The sequence below is a fragment of the Hesperophylax consimilis genome, chromosome 13 (genome assembly GCF_061612785.1).
Source record: "Hesperophylax consimilis isolate HC1 chromosome 13, BYU_Hcon_1.0, whole genome shotgun sequence".
Lineage (NCBI taxonomy): Eukaryota > Metazoa > Arthropoda > Insecta > Trichoptera > Limnephilidae > Hesperophylax > Hesperophylax consimilis.
In genome coordinates, this window is record NC_142848.1 from 28,500,655 (window position 1) to 28,523,161 (window position 22,507).

The window sequence follows — 22,507 nt, forward strand, 5'->3', positions numbered from 1 at the left end:
CTTTATTATCTCCACAAATCAATTGGACAGGTACAAAGCAGCTTTGAAATATATTTGCATCCGAATCGGTATCATTTTGTAGTTTTTGCTTAAACTGTGATTGCTGGGACCCATCGCAACCCCATTTACTTATGAGAGTTAGGCATTCACGCTCTTGATCTTTTAAAGTCTCCAATAGCTCTTCTAGGTACTCCGTTAAACGCCTAGCGGTAACATCCATTAGAGGCTGCAATTGAGCTTCGGCACTAGTACTTGTCACCGTAATCAATTCTTGAGGTGGGTAAATTGTCTGCTTGGCTTTTAGTAAGCGGCTATAGCATGGAAAAAACTTTTTATTGGTCTTTCTTACAATTTCGTACTGTCCAAGTGTCAAATCGGCATCTACTAACATTTGCAAAGCTTGCATTGGTGTTAAGGAGGAGGCTTGTTTTTTACTTGATTTTGTACAGTAAAATGCCTTTTTATATTTGGTTTCTCGTGTCGGAGTACTGGTGATATCTTTTAAGACATTTGATGCATCTTTTTTACCAGATTTTCCCAGTTCCACTGTCGCAGCATGGATTATGATATCCTTTTCAAAATTAGAACGAAGTTCTTCAGTCTTTCGCCTTTTGCTCCTCTCACTTAAGTCTTCGAACGACTCGGATGGCCGACCTGGCCGTTTTTGTGTCTCAACTACAGGTATTTCAAAAGTACCTTCTAGTCAAGATTGGTTGTATTTTAGAAAATTAGCTTTTTTAAAATGAGCTTTGACCCACTTTTTTTTCAGTTCTGATTTGAAAAAGGCAAAACCACGTTTCAATTTAATAATTTGGTCTTCATTATAATTTTCACACGACAAAAGTTGATCTTTTAGATAATTTAGATTTGCATCTAAACTAGAAAAATTTTCCTTCTTCATGCGGTCGAATAAGTATTGTCAAGTCACAATCTTTACTCCTGATGCACCCTCTGAACCTAAAACAAACATACATTAAGTTAAAAGACACTAACAAACATTTCCAATTTTATAAGAAATTTCGCTACATATCTTTAACGCCTCAAAACTATATTTATCCGGAAGTTTCCGGACACGATTTTGATACTAGTTATAAGGAAAAAGATCAAATAACAACCTGTAATAATAACCATAGCCCGATCTACCCCTATACATGAACAAAAACACTAGTAAAGAAAAATATTGAAGGAAATCAAGGTACTAAAAAGACATTTTTTATAAGTTGAAATAATAATCTTGTTTTGTAGTTTACCATGACTTTTATAATGTAATTTGTAAGTTTCTACCTTTTTCATTAGAATCCATTACTTTCAATTTGTAACAATAACTTGTTAACATAAAAAATAACTTGGGAAGTTCGTATAATAAAGCGCGTCGCCGGGAACAGATACGTGCACTAGGTGAAACGGTTCAATTCCGACTGACGCCACGGGTGCGCTGTGCGCATTACAAGGTAGAACAGGGACGGGTTCTGTCCACGGGTTAGTCCTTTGTTCGGGGAACCGGTTTTTATGAATAGTATTGTTATTTTGAGATTGGGACTTTTGGCCGCGTAGATCGTGTAAATACGACTCTGTGCGTCGGTTATCTGCCGAAGGTGCTGGCCATACGTGCAGTGTGAAAGACTAGCGGACAGTTTAAAGTGTCAGTGCGTCAAGTGAGTGATTTATAATGTGCATTTTTTGATCTATGGTGATTGTAAACAAAATCCGATACGACAGGGCGACACTGCTCAGTCTCAATAGTGAAAGTTTTTTTTATGGACCCTATATTAGCTGCAAAAATATCACAGTATGACGCGATAATATTACTACTTCCCGTAAAATTAGATTTCGTGGTTGCCGTGCTGGACGCTATTGTAAAAAACATATACTGTGCATCAGAAAGGAACAATGTGACACAATACTTTGTGATGCAGCACAGGATGTAAACACTCATATTGTTTATGATCGGGCATCACTCCTATCGTATCTTTTTCTGGTTTTTCTGTTTCAAATATTCGTTTACGAATCGCTAATATAGTCTTCAATAATTACATATTATTAAGTGATCTACCAGGTAAACATGGTATTATATATTATCTGCCTGTATAAAATGTAAATAAATAATAATAATAAAATATGTACATTCTAGCATCATGTTCATCAATCAAATGCATTGTACATATGGCTTTGTATTGGTGATCGACGATGGTGGATGCAATCTGTTGACAATAGTTTAACTAGTCTATAGTTAGTAATAGTAATAAGCTATATAATTACAGAAATGTATAATATATTTGTTCAGCGCCCTCGAAGTGATATTGCACAAAAACGGAGCTACACAAACCACCCAAATATTATTAATCTTATATCGCTTAACCCAAAGAAAAAAAATTAAATTAACTGTCTTGGACATACGCTAGAAAATCAATCATATAAAATTAAAATGAGCCGTAAGTCGAAAATCAGACCATCGTAAAAATCTGTAGGTCCCACAGACTGCGATGGGCCGGACATGTTAAAAGAATGCCAGGTAATGAATGACACGACGACAAAACTTTTGACTGTGGGAGGGCCTGTGGAAGCGATCCATAGGAGCGAGTGTGGAAGAAGATTGGAGCAGGACGGGAAGGATTGAGGACTGTGCTGTTTTCTCTCAAACTCTCTTATTCAATAAAACTCATCGCTTCATCAAAACACTTTATTTATTTATTAATTTTAAAGCCCCGATAGGTTTTTACATTACATATATTTTACAATTTTACTGCATAATACAGTGACAACATTTTTTTTTAAATATTAAAATATGATTTTTTTCATATAAATAAGTCGTCTAAACGTGGCTAAAACCACAGTTTGAAAATGGCCTTGAAAGCCGAAAAACCAAAAAATACTTGCAGAACTTGATAATTATTTTATTAAATTTGATTTTATTTAACTTTTAAAAAAATTAAATACTTCTTGATCTTGAGGTTCTCCCAAATTTATTGTGATAGATTGAGAGTGGTTCTGATATCTTACTTAGCAGGCGGTTGGAATAATATAGATCCCGATCTCGAGGTTCTCCCAAATTTATTGTGATAGATTGAGAGTGGTTCTGATATCTTAATTAGCAGGCGGTTGGAATAATAAAGATCCCGATCTTGAGGTTCTCCCAAATTTATTGTGATAGATTGAGAGTGGTTCTGATATCTTAATTAGCAGGCGGTTGGAATAATATAGATCCCGATCTTGAGGTTCTCCCAAATTTATTGTGATAGATTGAGAGTGGTTCTGATATCTTAATTAGCAGGCGGTTGGAATAATATAGATCCCGATCTTGAGGTTCTCCAAAATTTATTGTGATAGATTGAGAGTGGTTCTGATATCTTAATTAGCAGGCGGTTGGAATAATATAGATCCCGATCTTGAGGTTCTTCAAAATTTATTGTGATAGATTGAGAGTGGTTCTGATATCTTAATTAGCAGGCGGTTGGAATAATATAGATCCCGATCTTGAGGTTCTCCCAAATTTATTGTGATAGATTGAGAGTGGTTCTGATATCTTACTTAGCAGGCGGTTGGAATAATATAGATCCCGATCTCGAGGTTCTCCCAAATTTATTGTGATAGATTGAGAGTGGTTCTGATATCTTAATTAGCAGGCGGTTGGAATAATATAGATCCCGATCTTGAGGTTCTCCCAAATTTATTGTGATAGATTGAGAGTGGTTCTGATATCTTAATTAGCAGGCGGTTGGAATAATATAGATCCCGATCTTGAGGTTCTCCAAAATTTATTGTGATAGATTGATAGTGGTTCTGATATCTTAATTAGCAGGCGGTTGGAATAATATAGATCCCGATCTTGAGGTTCTCCCAAATTTATTGTGATAGATTGAGAGTGGTTCTGATATCTTAATTAGCAGGCGGTTGGAATAATAAAGATCCCGATCTTGAGGTTCTCCCAAATTTATTGTGATAGATTGAGAGTGGTTCTGATATCTTAATTAGCAGGCGGTTGGAATAATATAGATCCCGATCTTGAGGTTCTCCCCTTATTAATTGTGATAGATTGAGAGTGGTTCTGATATCTTAAGTAGCAGGCGGTTGGAATAATATAGATCCCGATCTAGAGGTTCTCCCAAATTTATTGTGATAGATTGAGAGTGGTTCTGATATCTTAAGTAGCAGGCGGTTGGAATAATATAGATACCCAATCTTGAGGTTATCCCCTTATTTATAGGCCTATTATTATTCTGTACAGCTAATGTCATCTATGGTAACCTAACAGACTATTCTAGTGCCATCTATGGATGAACTCAAATACTGATATCAAAGATATTAAAGACTGGAAGGGTATTCGAATTCTATTGCTGCGAGGGATAGAGCCAATTGAGAGTTGGAGAACATCTGTGGAGAAGGACAAATCCCACCATGTGATTATATCACCACGATGATAATCCAGAGGCCGAAAAAGACGTGGGTAAACTGCGTGGAAGAGGATCGGAGAAGGACGGGAAGGACTGAGGACTGGAGGTAAATGTTGAGGGGGGGCCAAATCCGAACCTGGGATGTAGCGCCGGATGACGACGATACTAAGTACTTTCCCCGTGTACTAAATAACACGCATGTCATTTGATTTAGTTTAGTTAGGTACTCTAGTTCTAGTAGAATCAACAAAAAAATGTGAAGCGGACACCATATACGTTCCTCTTAAAGATTTAAAAGAAAAACTGATTTAAGGCGAAGCTTAATGCAAAATCACTATTTTGATTAATCTTTACAACGAATTGGTGTACATTATGAATACCAAAATGGTACCAAATGATTTAGATAAATTGAAGGTTTTCCTATCGTTTCGCTTGAGTTGAATAAAAAAAAATTACTCAATTAAAAATATAAATGTAAACTACTACAAAAAAAATATTTTTTCAATAGAAATGTATGATCGCGTAAAGGAAACAACTTAAAAATACAGTATTATAGCTAAGATTATCTGTGACAGTTTCACTTGATTAACTTTTTTGCTTTCTTATAAAATTATTAACAAAATAAATAAAAACCAGTTTTGCGCTTGAAATCGAACGTTTCTAGACTCAAGCGATTTTAATGTCTATTACCTACAGTATAAATAAGGTATACCAAGAATATACACATTTTTGGCTTGTAGCTTCCTCTTAACGATGAAGCCCGTGACAGACCACGCGATATCTTATATTTTTATATAAATTTTAAAATTATCAGTTGGATTTGGATAACCCTGATACATAAACGTTGATTTACTATCACGTTCCTGCCATTGCAGTATCAAGGTCTTGTATGTATTATTGTAACAATCACTCTACGGTTTAACGCTACAATTCTGTTATAAATAGATTACACACCACTGGTAACTCGTGTGCAATGATAGCTGATGTTTTTAATATGCCTCTATCGAAATATAAATCTGTAGGTACTGATTAAACAGTTGGTAATTTTTGGATAGGGCCTGACACGCTTATTACGAATATTTTTTAGAAAAAAACTTTATATTCGCCTTAATTACTATAAAAGAAAACTTTTTGCATTTCGGGCGGCGGAAAATTATGAATTTAAATTTTCAATTGCGTTAACCAAAATTCACTTCGCGAATCGATGCGGCGGCAATCAGCTGCCATTAGGTACGTCACTGTTATGTTGGTATCCCTGATACATTGCGTAGATACGACTATGGCTAACTTCGTGGAATACAAATGGATTGGCGCGAAATTATGAAAACACAACAGAATTATAATGTTAACAAACTTTAATTTTTCTAAAATTGAGGGAGATACAGCCCTTTCTTTTGTATCACAAACCATGTTACACAAACCTAGCGTAGCCGTTAAACTACTTGAAAACTGGGATGTTTTTCTTGCCTTGACGCGAGCAGGCGTTATAAATGGGCACTTTCTTTTGTATCACAAACCATTTTACACAAACATGTGTATCCCACGAAGATAGCAACGGTCGTATTTAGCTCTTGTTAATGCATCAGTGATACCAACATAACAGTGCGTTCCTAATGGCGGCGCATTGTCGCCACATCGATTCGCGAAGTGAATTTTGGTTTTACGCAATTGAAAATCAAAATGCATAATTTTCCGCCGCCCGAAATGCAAAAAGTTTTCTTTTATAGTAATTAAGGCGAATATAAAGTTTTTTTCTAAAAAATATTCGTAATGAGCGTGTCAGGCCCTATCCAAAATTTACCAAACATTTTAGCAGTGCATATATTAATGATATCACCGCATAACACGTTTTATGTTTTTATTTTATTTATTTAATCTATCTCTACAGGCCTCTGCCATTGACATGAGGTCAGAGTATTTGAGCTTTGCAATAAAATCCAAATAAATGGAACATTTCTGAATGTATATGAAAACTAAAAATTGCTTTTGAAAGTTGATAAAATACGCTTTGAAATTGTATTATTATAAATAAAAATATAATTTTTGATATTTTCAATTTTTTAATGCGAACATTAAAAAAATATAAAAATAGCCCACCTTTCGTTATTTCTAACTAAAATTATTGATAACGAAAAAAAATAATCATTTTATTAGATTTTTACTAAACTAATGTATTTTAAACGTTACTGTCGCCTCACTTTTTTGTTGATTCATATAAAAATAATTAATAAAAAATTCACTATTTTTTTAATTGCGTTCGGAACCTTTGGTTTCATAAAAGTGCACATTGACATTCTTCTGTGCTTAATTTATAGATTTGAATGTAAATCGTCTTATTTTTTCTTTCTTACACCGTTTAGATCACATTTTCAACATGGCAGTAAGAGATAAAGTTATTCCCAAAAGCGAACAAATTATCCTGAAGAGATAATAATTTTTGTATTAATGTTATGCTTTTTTCTTGTTGACTTATATAATCTTATATTTTTCATTTCTTTCCATATTGTACCGTCAACAACTTCCATTTATGTAAATGGCACTTGTGTTGTTAATTCTAAATAAATAAATATTCCGGTGATTGGCGTATTTCAGCATATCGCTCGCAATACATTCCCTTTGGTAGTGTATGGCGAGCGATATGCTAAAATAGGCCAAGCCATGGTACGTAAAGCGTAATGCGTCGCTAACCTAAGGCGCCATGACCTCTAGGACTCCTCGTTTCCTCTGCACTCTGACCGGCCCGCGGTAAACAATGGCAGTAGGTACCTACCTACTGCAGCACGCGATTAATAAATTAATGCAGCCGGTTACAGACATTCTTATTTTAAAACCACATACAGTGGAGTGCATAGATAAAAAAAGAAATAGAACTAGTTCTTAATTGAAAATAATCAAAACATAAAGTTAAACATACGTAAATTATCCAGTTCGCGTGCGTATTGAATTATCAACAAGGTAGATAGGTAGGTACCAATAATTCACGATAAATTATTGCTTATTAGTATTTTGCCGAAATGCCGTTCAAAGTTTTGATAGCTTTGCTTATCGATGATTATTATTTATGGTTCGAGTTCCAGAATATGCATACATTTCATGTAATATCTGAGTGGAGCGGGCAAGTACCTACATAAACCGCGAAAGGGGGACACGAAAGTTGTTTGCAGGGAAAGTCATACCTACCCTCTGGTGAGGGGTTGAGTATAACTCCTAATAAATATAAAACATTCAGGTGGGTGTTTATAAAACATGTTAAATTATAATGTATTAAAAATATATTCTCAATCTGAACTAAACAATATTGTTTTGTGCGAAATTCGCACAGGTATTTCTGAGTGAAATGTCTACAGAAATTTTCATAAGTGGCCGCCTTCAGAAGAAATGAATAGCAGTCACATATAAAAAAATACATAGACCATGTTTTAATCAAATTAGATTTTTAAATCTTTAGTTATCATAAAGCCGAAAATGTGTTTTTTTAAACACCGAAAACTCACAAACGTTGAGCTTTGGCGTCTTGAAAGTTTCACAACTTTTCTGACCAGTTATTCAGGGTCATTTGAGATATGAGATTTATAAAACATTTTTCAATTATTCAATAATAAAAAATTGTTACACTCGGGCTGAACCGGGTAGTAGGTACTGGTTACATAATAGTATTAAACGTTTAAAAGCTGTGGTATAGTTTGAAGCGATGGGTAATTGAATTGTGCGATGTGCACTCGAGGACTCGAGGACTGGAGCCATTTTCCATGGCAAACTTTGACATTGCATTACGAAACTAATCCAACTAACTAACCATCATGCTGTTTCCAAGCAGGGATGGGGAAAAAGGATGGACCGCCACATAACTCTATCTTCGCACACACTATTAGCATCATCCACATTCATAATATATAATTACCATCTATGACATTACGAAACAATTAAGCTTAAAATCCTTGAAAATACATACACACACTTGAGGATCGGCGTAGGATAAGCGATCTATGTTTATTTTTCAAAATTGTAAATTCCGAGCACGACTGTCGCGAACTTCTGAGTCTGGTCAATTTAAGAGTACTTATTCGACACACTATGCATAAAGACGTATTTTAATGTCACCATTCAAATTCAAATTATGTAGCAAATTCGCCTACATAGTTTGGCAAATAAATAGATACACCAATTTTTATTTTTTATATATTCAATAATATTGTTATTGGGTTTATAAAAACAGTTTATTTTAAAATTAAAATTAAAATGGAGTTCTACAAATTAAACTTAATAACAATAAATAAATAGATACACCAATGATTTTGACATTTTTAACTAAACAAATTCGATATTTAAAACATTATTTTTTTATGTTAATATATTATATCTGATAAATTCATTTCAAAATTATTATTTATCTTATTTTATCCAATTGTTAACCAATCGTAAAACATTTATGCAACCATTGTTTATAATTTTTATTTATTAAAGAAATAAGGTAATCACGTATAAAAGAGTATTTTCATTGTGTTTGTACATATTATGAAATTTGAATAATACTCTTCCATGCAATATTACTCACATACAGTATCACCTACTCAAACCTACCTTACACACAACATATTATAGTTATAAGTTTGAAATGTATCATATACAAATATAAATAATTATGTGAAACTGTAAATTATATATAGAAATTTTTAAAAAAATAAAAAAATAAAAATCATTATGTACAAAATTGTAAACATTTGCAAATACCCAATGTAAAAGCCCCATGGGCGTATAAAAATGATGATTTTTTACATGTTATTAATTACTTATAAATAACTAAAATAATGTACAGTAGAATCTCTAACAACCAAATGCTAACGTTTCCATGGAAGAGTATTATTCAAATTTCATAATATGTACAAACACAATGAAAATACTCTTTTATACGTGATTACCTTATTTCTTTAATAAATAAAAATTACACCAGTTCAAAATAAAAAAAATTCTCTCCCTCTGAATAGGAAAAATACATATTTTTATAATGTGTATCTAGCACATCAATTTAGAATTAGCGTTATTCCTAGCCAGTATTGTTGGAGGGCGGCAAACGCGCTACCAAATGTAATTTTCAACGTTTACAAAGCATCCAAATAAATCGATTTATTCAAATAACATGTTTACTGTACATTACAAGTCATTAACACTTTAATAGAATACGAGTGCCAAAAATTGCTGATGAAATACTGCTCAACAGTTGACACGGATAACTTTACAGGCGGCCAAGAGAGGAACACCGATCGGTTAGAATCTAACCAGGTTAAGTTAGTCGAGCGGTCCAAATGGCATAGTTCTCCTACCCAACCATTTAACTGGAGATAAGTTACAAATCGTTACTTACCATGATAATAATACTTATAATGAGGTGGTTTTCGCAAAATCGGTGCTATACAAATTATTTAATTACTAGCTCATGTGTACCCGGCATTGCATATATATATATATACGTATATCATCGTGGACTTTTTTGTAGGCCTTTTTAAGATATACAATTATCTAATAATAATAATTGGATGACTTGAATAGCGCCGTTTTTTGCAAAATCACCTCAAGGGAGCTGTACAAATTTATAATACATTTCTACAGTGATCTATGTTATTACTAACTATTTATGGAGATAATATACAGTACAATACTTACCTGGTAGGTCACTTGAGATTAACACTTAATTAAAATGATCGAATTGTTTATTAGCGAAATTTAGATACAGGATTTAGGACATAATTAGAAAATTGGATATAACTGGACTTTTCTCTCAGGAATGGTATATTTAATTTGAGGTTATGACAGCTTAAAAAGGTAAGTTTTTAGTTTAGACCAGAATTCTGTTGGACTTGTTATGGATCTTAGTTCCGGAGGGAGTATATTCCAAGCCTTCGGCCCAGATACTCCGAAAGCGCGATCACCAAACTTAGTATTTGGCTTGCGCTTAGGTTCTATCAGTCTGCCTACAGCTGATGATGTTGCTGATCTAAGAGTTGACTGCCTCAGACCAGTGTTTTCTGGCACGCATAGTTCAGAGTACATTATTTTGATATATCTCATGAGGTTTAGCCAGCGTTAGCAATGTAGTGCCAGAAAATATATTTTTATATTATTAAAAAACATCGACATTTCTCTACTTTCTATAAATATAATATGCATGTATTATATATGCATACCTTCCGGAAGAAATTCTCTAAATTATAGTGAAAACCCTTTCAATCAAAATCCGTTGCGTAGTTAAGAAGAACTAAGCGCACAAACAGACAGACGCGGATAGCGACTTGTTTTATACTATTTAGAGATTAGAGATAATGCGTCACACAAACACCTATGAAAAGTGAGGGTTGCACGAAACATTATTTCCAAAAATGACATTCATGGATTTTGAAAATCTATAAAAAGTTAGTACAAATCCAGGATTTATTTAATTTAATTTTTCTTTATTCATGCAAAATGTATTTAAACAAAAGTTTTTACATGCTTTCTGACTTCCAGGTTATCTAGCACGGGAGAATAATAAAGGTTTTATCGATAATGTCGGTAACTTATCATCTTTCCGAGCATGACTGCAGATCGCCAACTCAGTACGTTTAATTCGAGTCTATTACGGAAGCTGTGCAATGATCACCCGCAGTGTTCATCAAGGCCAAAAGATCGATTTGCATCAAGACGTGTACCAAAGACCAGGGGTAAGTCAGAATCCTTTTCCAATTCTAACTGTTGGCCACAGCTCCCCGATAGGTGTGTCAAATATTGATTACAGCGCACTTTGTGAATAAAACAAGATTTGCGAGTCCATTATCGGGTATTCCCAACGTGGACGACCCCACCGACTGCAAAGTTATCATTGTCCAGCTGTATGTACATAAACCATTAGCTGTACGAGCACCATGAAGAATAAATATTACTGTTTTATAAGAATTAACATGCTAAACGATTCGGTAGACAAATTTCACTTTTATTTGAAGAATTATTATTATTGCTTTCCAAAATAACATAAATTAAAAGGTCACGATCCTATTTTGGTGGCGACACAAGTCCATAATAATGCGCAATGATAAACTTGAATAAACTAAAAATATTATATAATTTAAATAAAACATAAATACATTAATAGGGACGATCGGGCCAGACTTACATAATAGTTTTTGGTATCCGGTATTAAACGGCTACACCAAAACTAAACGCAGAAAACCACATTAACAAGAGCATAAACGCTGGCAACACGGTATCACTTCTGAACACAAAAACACGCACTTCACCACAATCTATACATCTGCCCTGATGATGGACAATGTAACGCTGTCTAAAACGTTGGGTAAAGAAAGAGGCAGCGCAGCACGGTATAATAACCCAAAAATTAATCATGATAATAATTATGGCTAAATTATTAACGGAGCGGGGGTCTAATTGAATCATGTTTTCATGTAGTTTTTTTTCAAACGAAAAGATAAATATTGTCTATTAGCAGCATTACCTGAATATTTGCTCAAATAATGCATTTATCGAAATATTGCATCAGTTGAAATATCAAAAATAAATTATATCAACAACACGAACTTGTGACTTCCCAAGAAATACAAAATGTTTATCAAGTTCCAGCAAATTATTGTAAAGACCGCACGTTTGAATGTAATTGAGCACACATTTCATATGGGGTACACCGACAGAGGTTCAAACTGATTCTAAATATTTCGGAACACCCGCCCGTAGTCCCCTCTTACCCCGCAGTAGTTCTACGATACAGCAATCATTACACAAGCAAGAATCCCTTTAAATTAATGAAAAAATTGTGTGGAAACTTGGGTGAAGTAGGTACATAATCACTAATCACGAATGAGGCCACTTACTAGCGCGAACGAAAATTTAAACAATGGAGATAAATCAAAGCCACCTAGTCACAAGGCAGGGACAATGACAGTTTAGTACAGTTTGGAACACCCGCCCGCAGTTCCCTCTTACCCCGCAAATGCCCGAAGGTACTGCGATTCAATTCGACAATATTCTTTTCGTGTTTTTTTAGTTATATTTTATTTTCAGCTTCCTAACTAAAATAAAATAATATTTTTATCCATCCAGCACACAACCTACACAGTTGACAATACACAAGCAATGGTCTCTTTTGAATTATTTATCTATACGTGTGTCATGTATCATTTATCTATACCTATGTTAGCAGTCCACAATGGAGTGCTGGTACCTACCCTGATGTATGGAAGTGAGGCATGGAACTGGCAAATAAATTTTATTTGATTAATTTGTGTTATTTCACAATTAATTAATTAAAATAATATATAGTATATTTGCGGCACGTTCCAGAGTGGAAGATACTACCAGTATCGCCCTGGTGTAAGACCACCATTCAGAATTGAAACGTTGCTCCAAATGGCTTTAGCCGTGTTTAGTGACTAGATCTGAATAGCCAGGTACTTCCCCACCTTCCTCTTTCCCTTCCCCACTTACCTTCAGCCTCACAACATCCCCCAATTGGGGATGCCATAGTCTCACTGGCTCCAGACGGGAGCAGTTGGGACTCTTGTGAGGTATTCACTATAAAAAAAAAATAATAAAAAAAATGAATCAAACCGACCTCTTAGCTTGTTGAATGAGAACCTAAAAAAACCATTTTTGCGGAGGGTAACTAACAATTTAAGAGGCCGATTTTATTCAGTGTAGAGGGGGCTTGTGATACAAGTGATTTTGGATAAATACAATCAAAAATAGGAGAGTTTTTTGTGGGTGTCATTAGAATAGTACGTAGTATTTTGAAGGCTGTACCGGACGGCAGATGGATGTACCTAAATAATTAAGGAAATGAATATTTAACTGTTATCACACATTTTACGATGCTGAATTCTTTATGAGGTTTATCACCGGACACGTGTCATGTGTCAAATGGGATTTAACTGAAGTAATTAAATTTCGGTTATTTTTCTTGGTTCCTTGATGCTCATGCATCCCGTTTAGAGATAAGAATAATTGCTGCACATTACCACGTGTAGAAACTGTTTAATTTTAAATAAATAAATAAATAAATATATATTGGACAATTTTTATAGCGCCGCTTTTGTGAGTTATCACCTCAGGGGCGCTTTACAGTTGATGGAGGTATTAAAAAAATATATAAATATTACCAAAATAAAGTGAAGTTAAGTTAAGTCAAATGAAGAACAGGAACAGGTGACATGAAGATAGAAGATGGAGACTCTGCAGCAAGAATCCTAGATGGTGAAGAAACTGGACCAGCTGCTGCAGCGAAATAGTCCACCAACAGTGCCACGAGGTTCGTCATCCATCCAGGTATGTGTCTGCTGCTAATATAGCGCTGACATGTGTCTGCTGCTAATAAAGAGCACTGACACAATATCCTCACATAGATAACAGACCTTGGCAGCACCGCTGTGACGTTCGACGAAGATAGAAGATGGAGACTCTGCTGCAAGAATCCTAGGTGGTGAAGGAACTGTACCAGCTGCTGCAGCGAGAGAGACCCAATAAATATGCAAACAACTGGCCCAATCAGTCAATTGTCCCGACGACTTTCGTGGGGTTGTGTTTCATTGCAAATCCTTTCAAAAGGTACCCCCGAGAGGAAACCGGCATTATTCAGTATATGTCACTGGCGTAAGTTTTCAGTACAAAGGCATTGAAAAGACGAAGATCTATATTGCAAAAGCAGCGTTTAAGCAAAACCACCTGGATGATGAGGTTCGGGAAACTGAATCTATCGGCCTCTTACTTGTACGAGAACCTAAAAAAATACATTAGCTCCACATAGAAGGTCCTGAATAAAATACTTCCCCTCACGCCCTATAGGGGACGCCGTGTGGGGGGTCTTTTTAGGAAAGGAAGAAGAGGAAGTTCTGGGAGGGAAAACTATAGGAGAGGTGGGTAGGAATCTGAAGATCGTTGTGTCCAGGGGTGACAGACGTATGAATCCATCCCTCCCACTGGTCAAAAGATCTCCTTCAATCAGTCTCTCCCCATCGCATTGGGCCCGCCAAGCAGTTGGTGGGTAGATGCATAAGCCGACTAAGTGATGCATGCCCCTGCTAATGTTAATATCGAAATTTTTTGGAAGATTTCATAAAAGTTAAGAGGCCGATTTTATTCGGAGTCCTAGCCTTGTGATGATCTAGGTGGTTTTGGTTGAAGGCGCCATATTTTATTCGGAGTCCTGGCCTTGTGACGATCTAGGTGGTTTTGGTTGAAAGCGCCATATTTTATTCGGAGTCCTGGCCTTGTGATGATCTAGGTGGTTTTGTTCAAGGCGCCATATTTTATTCGGAGTCGGCCTTGTGACGATCTAGGTGGTTTTGGTTAAAGGCGCCATATTTTATTCGGAGTCCTGGCCTTGTGGCGATCTAGGTGGTTTTGGTTCAAGGCGCCATATTTTTTTCCAGGTGCAAATTAGTAATTTGTTTCTTTAATAGTAGATACAAGTAAATCATTTCAAAGAGGATGCATTGAATGTATTTGTGCACACCGATAGTACAGTTTGGAACACCCGCCCGCAGTTCCCTCTTACCCCGCAAATGCCCGAAGGTACTGCGATTCAATTCGACAATATTCTTTTCGTGTTTTTTTAGTTATATTTTATTTTCAGCTTCCTAACTAAAATAAAATAATATTTTTATCCATCCAGCACACAACCTACACAGTTGACAATACACAAGCAATGGTCTCTTTTGAATTATTTATCTATACGTGTGTCATGTATCATTTATCTATACCTATGTTAGCAGTCCACAATGGAGTGCTGGTACCTACCCTGATGTATGGAAGTGAGGCATGGAACTGGCAAAGAAAGGATGAAAGTAGATTGAATGCTGTTGAAATGAGAACCTGTGGCGTATGTGTGGTAAAACCATGTATGATCGTGTGAGGAATGTGGAGATCCGCAAAGAGTGCAAGGCTGACGTAAGCGTAATGAGTAAGATCAAGAAAGGGACGCTTAGATGGTTTGGGCATGTAGAGCGAATGAGCGAAGAAAGGAGTGTAAGGAGAATATACGATGCAAATGTGAATGGTAGCAGAAGTCGGGGACGCCCGAGGAAGACATAGTACGACCAAGTGAATCAGATACTTGAGTCGGGCTATGTCAAGAGTCAGAACAATAGAAGAGTATGTATGAATGTGAATGAGGCAAGGAGTGTGTGCCAAGACCGAGTTGTTTGGTGGTCCGTTCTCTCTGCCTACCCCTGCGGAAAACGGCGTGATGGTTAGTTAGTTAGTTAGTTTATGTCATATGAACTATGCTCGTGGCCTCAAATAATCGTCTTCCTAAATAAATACAATAGAAAAACGTTATTGGCGGTATTGTCCAAAACTGCAATGTATCTGTAGCTGAACCTATCCAATTAAAATAGAATTATTCACGTGCGCCTCTTTGCAGTAAAAGTAATTCTGAATTATTAGAATCCTTCTTGAAGTTCGTGAATCAGTTAGTTACGAGTTGGACATTTTTGCCGTCGGTTTACCGGGTTTATTTACGTCGTTCAGTCGGGAGTCGGGAGTCGGGACTGTCGGGAGCTTTGAGCTTATGTCGTTCAATCTAATCGTCTCTCTGTCGGTGCTTGGACCTCGCAATGTCGAGACCTGACATTTCAATGGGCTGACGGATTGATAGCTCCGCGCGCTGAGTAGGTTAGGTCAGGGCTTCCCTAACTGTGAGTCGCGACGCCTCGGGGCGCCGCGGGATCATCCCAGGGGCGTCGTGAGGCAATCTTTAAGAAGAACAGTTAATAGAATTGTCCTGTGACTCCAGCCTTAAGCTGCAATATAATAAGGATAAGCTACTTGAATTTTGGAGCTCAGTTTATCAAGAATATCGTTCCATCAGCAATGCAGCGTGTGCAGTTGCAGTAATTAAGAATAAGTACAGATCAAAAATAAATTTAGAGGCAGAGACGAGAGTGGCGATTTTGAAACTTCAACCTCGTTTTGAGAAACTATGCTTAGAAAAGCAAGCACATCCTTCTCATTTATACCAAAGAAAAAAATCTTTTTATCTTTTTTGTTTGCTTCCATTTTTGTTTTTATGTTGTGTTCTTTATTTTCTAATAAAAATTTTAGATACTATTTGGAGTTTTTCTGACAAATTATTATTAGGTAACGTACCCATACTACGTGACCCGTTCAGGGGGGGGGGGGGGCTTCAAAATACTACGCTTTGTACAAATGAATTAATGAAATGGGGGGGGCGTCGCAAATATATGGCAACTTCCCAAGGGCGTCACGGTTGAAAAAAGTTTGGGAAGCCCTGGGTTAGGTAATACATTGTTACTCTAAGGGTACGTATACATTTGCGAACCGTACCACGAATTACGGGAAAGGAACGAAGCGACTGCAAGCGGCGTGTTGCGCCATTTGCGGTTGATTCGTTCCTTTCCCATAACTTGAGGTTCAGTTCGTCAGTTCGGCTCGCGGATGTATACGTAGCATAATTATTTTGGACGAAAAACTAAGTTTCACCAATCATATCCATCAAATTGTGAACAAAGGTATGAAAACACTAGGCTTCGAATTAAGAACAACTAAAAACTTTAATTCTTTACAAGCCATTAAACTATTATACGTATCTCTAGTAAGAAGTCTAATTGAATATAACTCATTAGTTTGGTCTCCATCTTACAAAATTCACATTAACAACATTGAGCGAATACAAAAAAAATTTCTACGTTTTATAAATTTTAAATTAAATATCCCTGTCGAAGACTTAAAATACAATTTCTTATTAAATACTCTAAAAATACATACATTAGAAGATATACGTAAAATAAACGATTTAACGTTCTTATTCAAAATACTTAACTCTAAATTCGACTGTTGTGAACTCCTGCAACTTATAAACATACATACACCCACAGTAACAACACGACAAAATACAATATTCTACAGCAGCACACATAAGCGTAACTACATTGCCCACTCTCCGATACAACGACTTCACACCATGGGAAATCATTATTTGGGTGATGTTGACATATTCAATACCAACTTGGCAAGTTTTGTGGATCTTTTAAAACATTTATTTCAACAATACTCCTAAACACATCATGTAAACCTACAAATAGCTGTAATTTTCTGTTTTTGTTTCTTGTGTGTTTGTATGAATTGTTGCATAGCTTTTATCAAATGTAATTTTATTCTTATTTTTTATGTTTCAAAGTATCTGTCAAATTAAAATTATACTACCAACCATGTAAAACGGCCTCTGGGCGTTAAATAAATAAATAAAGTCGTGTGCTTACTCTAAGTTAATTACATTAAAAAAATTGCGTAAATACCCTCGTGGGTGATGCTAAAATGTTTTCATAACTTAGCACTTGTAAAAGTCAAGGAATAACATTCCATTTGAAGGTACCTACACGCAAATTGTTTATTATTATCAATTATTATAAATAATGCAATTGTTTCCAGCTCGAAGATTGTATGCGTCATAGAAAAAAAAGTAAGACTGACTAGAGTAGAGGTATTGGCGCGCAAAAGCTAAATCGACGAATGATTCGACGCAACTTTTGAATACGAAAACGCCGTACGTATTCAAAAGTTGCATTTAAGCTTAAATGCTTATTTAATTAAATAAGCATTGAAGCATTAAAACGAATCATCAACATAAAAAAGTTTTTTTTTAGAACTATGCCGATTTAAAAAAAAAATCGCAAGTTGCGCCACAATACGAAGTATGTCAAAAAATACAAATAAATAGTAGTATATCTGTGTGTAAGGATAGAATGGCCAACTTTATGATTCCAGAGATAGACTCATTTTTAATGTCAGTGCCATACAATTTTTTCTTAAAAAAATTATAACTCCTTCATTTGTACACGCAATTGCTTCATACGAAATTTTATAGCATAGTGATCAGCAGAATCCATTTCTAGCAAAAAAAAATACCCTTGAAAATTCAAGTCTCTATGTCTATGAAAGGCGATTTTCAGCCCACTGTGCGCCGGGTATTATCGGTTATATCGTTCGTACACACCATAGACATATGAATATTAGTAGACCTGCCCTAAGTGATTAAAAGCGTATTATCCCCACTCCCCATACCGGTTCCATTGGAGCCGGCTGTGCTCGCGTATGGCCTCAAGTGAAATTTGAAAACGTGACGTCATCATTCTTGTGCGAACTATGGTCGAGGCATCATCGGTTCATTTTACGAAATAACACGGCAAAATGTTGACTTGTACTATGAAAACTTGTAAAAATAGATGTGAAAAAGAGAATAAACCCAATTGTCGTATTACATTCCATATATAAGCATTATTTTACTTTATTTTAAGCATATTCACATCGTATAATATGAATCAGTTGTTACTATCACATCGAGAAACGTCTGGACGCGAAACACAAAGCTGGTTGGTTGCTGGGAAGTAAATTATGAACATTTATAAAAGTGTCTTAACTAAATACTTAAACGAAATATTCGACTCTGAAAATAGAACCGAATTTTTTTGCCGAATTTGGACTTCGCAACTTTGTTCATAACGTGGCGAGTAATTTGCGCTCCCATGTAAAAATGTCTATTCATTCAAAAGCAGATTTTACTTTTAAGAAGTAAATGGTGATATTATAATGCGAGATGCCTATTTACTGTCAGATTGATTTATTGACGAATCACAGTCAGCTTCACTCCCTTCGTTCTTCAACAGTTGATTTTACCCCTCGCCATTATCTTCTCGTCTATTAATTCCTATGTCTGTGGTACACACATATTTTTAATGTCTATCTTTGTCGTACATGAACAACGTTTGAATTAAGAATTAACCACATTTTGTCAGACAATAACAAGTCTAGATGTACTGTAACGTCATTGCTGCAAACTATAAAGAATACATAATTTATACGTACTTATAACATTCGTATGTAAGCACGGTAAATCGATGAAAAGGGCCAAGCACTAAAAAGGTGCCTGCGGGGTCTAGCGGCACAAACCGGATATAAAGTGTTAAGTTGCTACTTTCATCATAACATAAATGCAGAGTATTAAATAAAATTGTTCTTTATTTTTTTAAATCATGGCCGGAACGTATCGAAAAAAATACGTAATCGCAGAAAACTTCACATCACGCGTCACGATATTCAAACTCGATTTTCTTCTCGATATAAGTTTAAAATATTGAAACAATATTTAAGATGATGTACTAATATTGGACAAACATCTGGTAATTTTTTTATGAAAATTATTTGACTTTGGGCGACTTAACAATAATAAATACATACAATGGTCACAGACCTATAATATAATAGGAAGGTATACGAATAATACATCAAGGCACTGGACATGAAGTAAGAATATAAGAAATAGGTAAGTATACATAATATATTATGTACGAGTAATGCCAACATGAAAAACAAATGTACAATGTCTAAGTAATACTAATATCACTAACAATAAAGAATTTAATATCAAAACATGCCTGGAAAATCAATTATTTGTTTAAAAAGTTTGTACCACCATTGAATAAATTAATAGGCATCACGACCAATAAAAAATATTAGCTTCCTTATTTGAAAACGAAATAAATCTTCAGTCATAAATGAAATAGACATTCGTTCGGTAGAAATCATTTTCTGGAGAAATGTAATAGTAATAATATCTTATCGAGAAAATGCAACCTTTCAAAATGTTCCCAACTGTAAACACAACACGCAAAATGGCGGCAATCATTTGCAACGGCATCAACAAACGTCACTGTGACATATAAAACGTCAATCAATATGAAAACAGCTCTAAACAGATATTAAAACTTCTTAAAATCGATCACAAACATTTAACAACCATTTAAAATTACTTACATAGCTTGATCTTCATCATAATTGCCTGGATAGTACGCTTTCTGATGCACAAATATCAAGAAAATTATTTTCCACTAACTAACGGAACATTCGTATCGTTTTAAAAAATCAGACGTTTTTCAAATGGTTTTCAATGAGAAAATATGACAGTTTGAAATTTGTCTGCGGAAATGTTTTGAAAATTTTTGACAACAAAAACAAAAGTGACACAAGATTCAACTGACAAGCAGCGCGTTGTTGCGGTCGCCGGGAACTGTCAAAACAAACACTCCAACTAAAACACAATGCGAATGCTGAATAATTCTTCTAAATAATAACTTTCCAATCACTTAAAAAGTAACCCGATCAGAATATGACAACATACAGATTTATAAATATAATTCGACGGTTGCAAAACATTACAACCAAGATGACAGCCGTAACAACCGCTCAGAACACGGAGCATGCGCACTGGCTGGACTCAGAATCTCAGAAATGATAATAAATTTATTGAGAAGGCGGTACGATAGCGACATCTATTATTTAAGCGTTATACTACCCACACTTCCTGATTTGAACAATTTGATCATGATTTATGAATTTGATAAGCATTTATGTTTAGCTGATTTGTAATATTATTATTGAGGCCACATGATAACTCAACACACCTGCAAAAGGTCATAAAAAGAATTGGTAAACTTGTCGAATTCCGCTGCATCTAAAGGCTCTTTAAAAAACAACACTCAATTTCAACTTAAATACCTATTTAAGTCGGGGGTTTAAGTAAACATGGACAAAATAGGTTTTACTTTGGGTTATTTTGATAATTTATGCGTATTTCCTAACCTTCAAACTTAACTTTCATTGAAAAAAATGAATATTTTACCATCTCTCACCACATAATTAGTTATTTCTTGTAGAAATTAAGTTGAAACCAAGTGCTATTTGTATATTTTTGTGTAGTTTAATAAATAATCAGTGTCATACGTGAAATATAATAAATAAAAAGTGATAAAAAAAACTTTTTTTTAAACTTTTTGTTTCACCACTTTATGTCACTTTTTAAGGGTATGTTGAATTGTCATCTTGATGAGTTTTCCGGTCGCCTATTATTGATAAACCGTTTTATTCAATCCTGTTAATAAGTCAAATAAAGTATGTATATATTTTTTTTCTTTGGTACAATATTTTCTTACATTTCAAAGTTTTCCAGTAATGTTGGCCTCACTGGGTGGCTTGCCCGTGCTGAGGCCTTCATTTTATAATATGAAAATATCATAGACATATGATACAATCTACAATATAAGATAAAATAATACGTTTAATATATCTTTGATGGGCGGACATAACAGTATAACTGCATTTTTGACCATTTAACGATTTATATGAGAAAATGTGTCTTGTGTATGCCGGCATCAATGGTATTAACAGTATAGTTACACCAATACTCAAAACATAATATGTTTAAAGTACTGGTGTAACTATACTGTTAATACCATTGATGCCGGCATACACAAGACACATTTTCTCATATAAATCGTTAAATGGTCAAAAATGCAGTTATACTGTTATGTCCACCCATCAAAGATATAATCTTGTGTGTTTGTGAGTGATGTGTGTTTATATTGGTTTTGTGTGTTACGTGTAGGTTTTATTTTTATTTTATGCTATGAAATTTTGGTAATATTGTCTTTTTTGTTCTTTAATCCATTTTGTAATTTTGTGTGTGAATTTATTTTTATTTTCCTCAATTTTAATTTCAATCTTTAGACTGTTGAAAGCTTTTATAGCATGGTATTGGTAGTGTCTTTGTCATTATTATTATTTATATTTCATTATCATTATAATTCTTTTTTTTTTTTTAAGTTTTCAACTAGCAATAATCGCACCTCGGATAAACCTCATTGGTTACGATATCGCCACTGCACAAAGTTTATTATTATTTATTATCTTTATTATTATTGCTTGCAGTCAAACTTATACACAAAATAAAATCTTATATCTACTTATTAATAATTTATTTAATCGCACATATTTATGTATTTCCGTTTATTTATATGACGCGAAAATGAATAGTAGAAGTAGTCGGGGACGATCAAGTGAATCAAATACTTAACTCTGGTCATGTCGAGTCAGAATAACAGAAGTATGTATGAATGTGAATGATGCAAGGAGTGTGGGCTAAGACAGAGTTGTGTGGCGGACCACCCTCACTGCCTACCTTCAAAGTTGGTATGGAGCATAGACATATGAATATTAGTAGACCTGCCCTAAGTGATTAAAAGCGTATTATCCCCACTCCCCATACCGGTTCCATTGGAGCCGGC

At 34.9% G+C, this 22,507-nt stretch overlaps 1 protein-coding gene and 1 pseudogene across 1 annotated transcript in view; both read right to left on the reverse strand.

The window, feature by feature from the left end:
* The window catches only part of LOC149418725 (uncharacterized), a 253,323-nt gene extending 232,634 nt beyond the window's left edge, over window positions 1-20,689 (reverse strand). Inside the window, exon 1 of the mRNA XM_089638951.1 lies at window positions 20,202-20,689. Within this exon, the coding sequence (XP_089495077.1) occupies window positions 20,202-20,220 (19 nt within the window). The 5' untranslated portion in view covers window positions 20,221-20,689. The remainder of the gene's footprint in view (window positions 1-20,201) is intronic.
* A 1,342-nt stretch (window positions 20,690-22,031) lies between these two features.
* LOC149418727 (U4 spliceosomal RNA) lies at window positions 22,032-22,114 on the reverse strand (annotated as a pseudogene).
* Window positions 22,115-22,507: the final 393 nt, after the last annotated feature.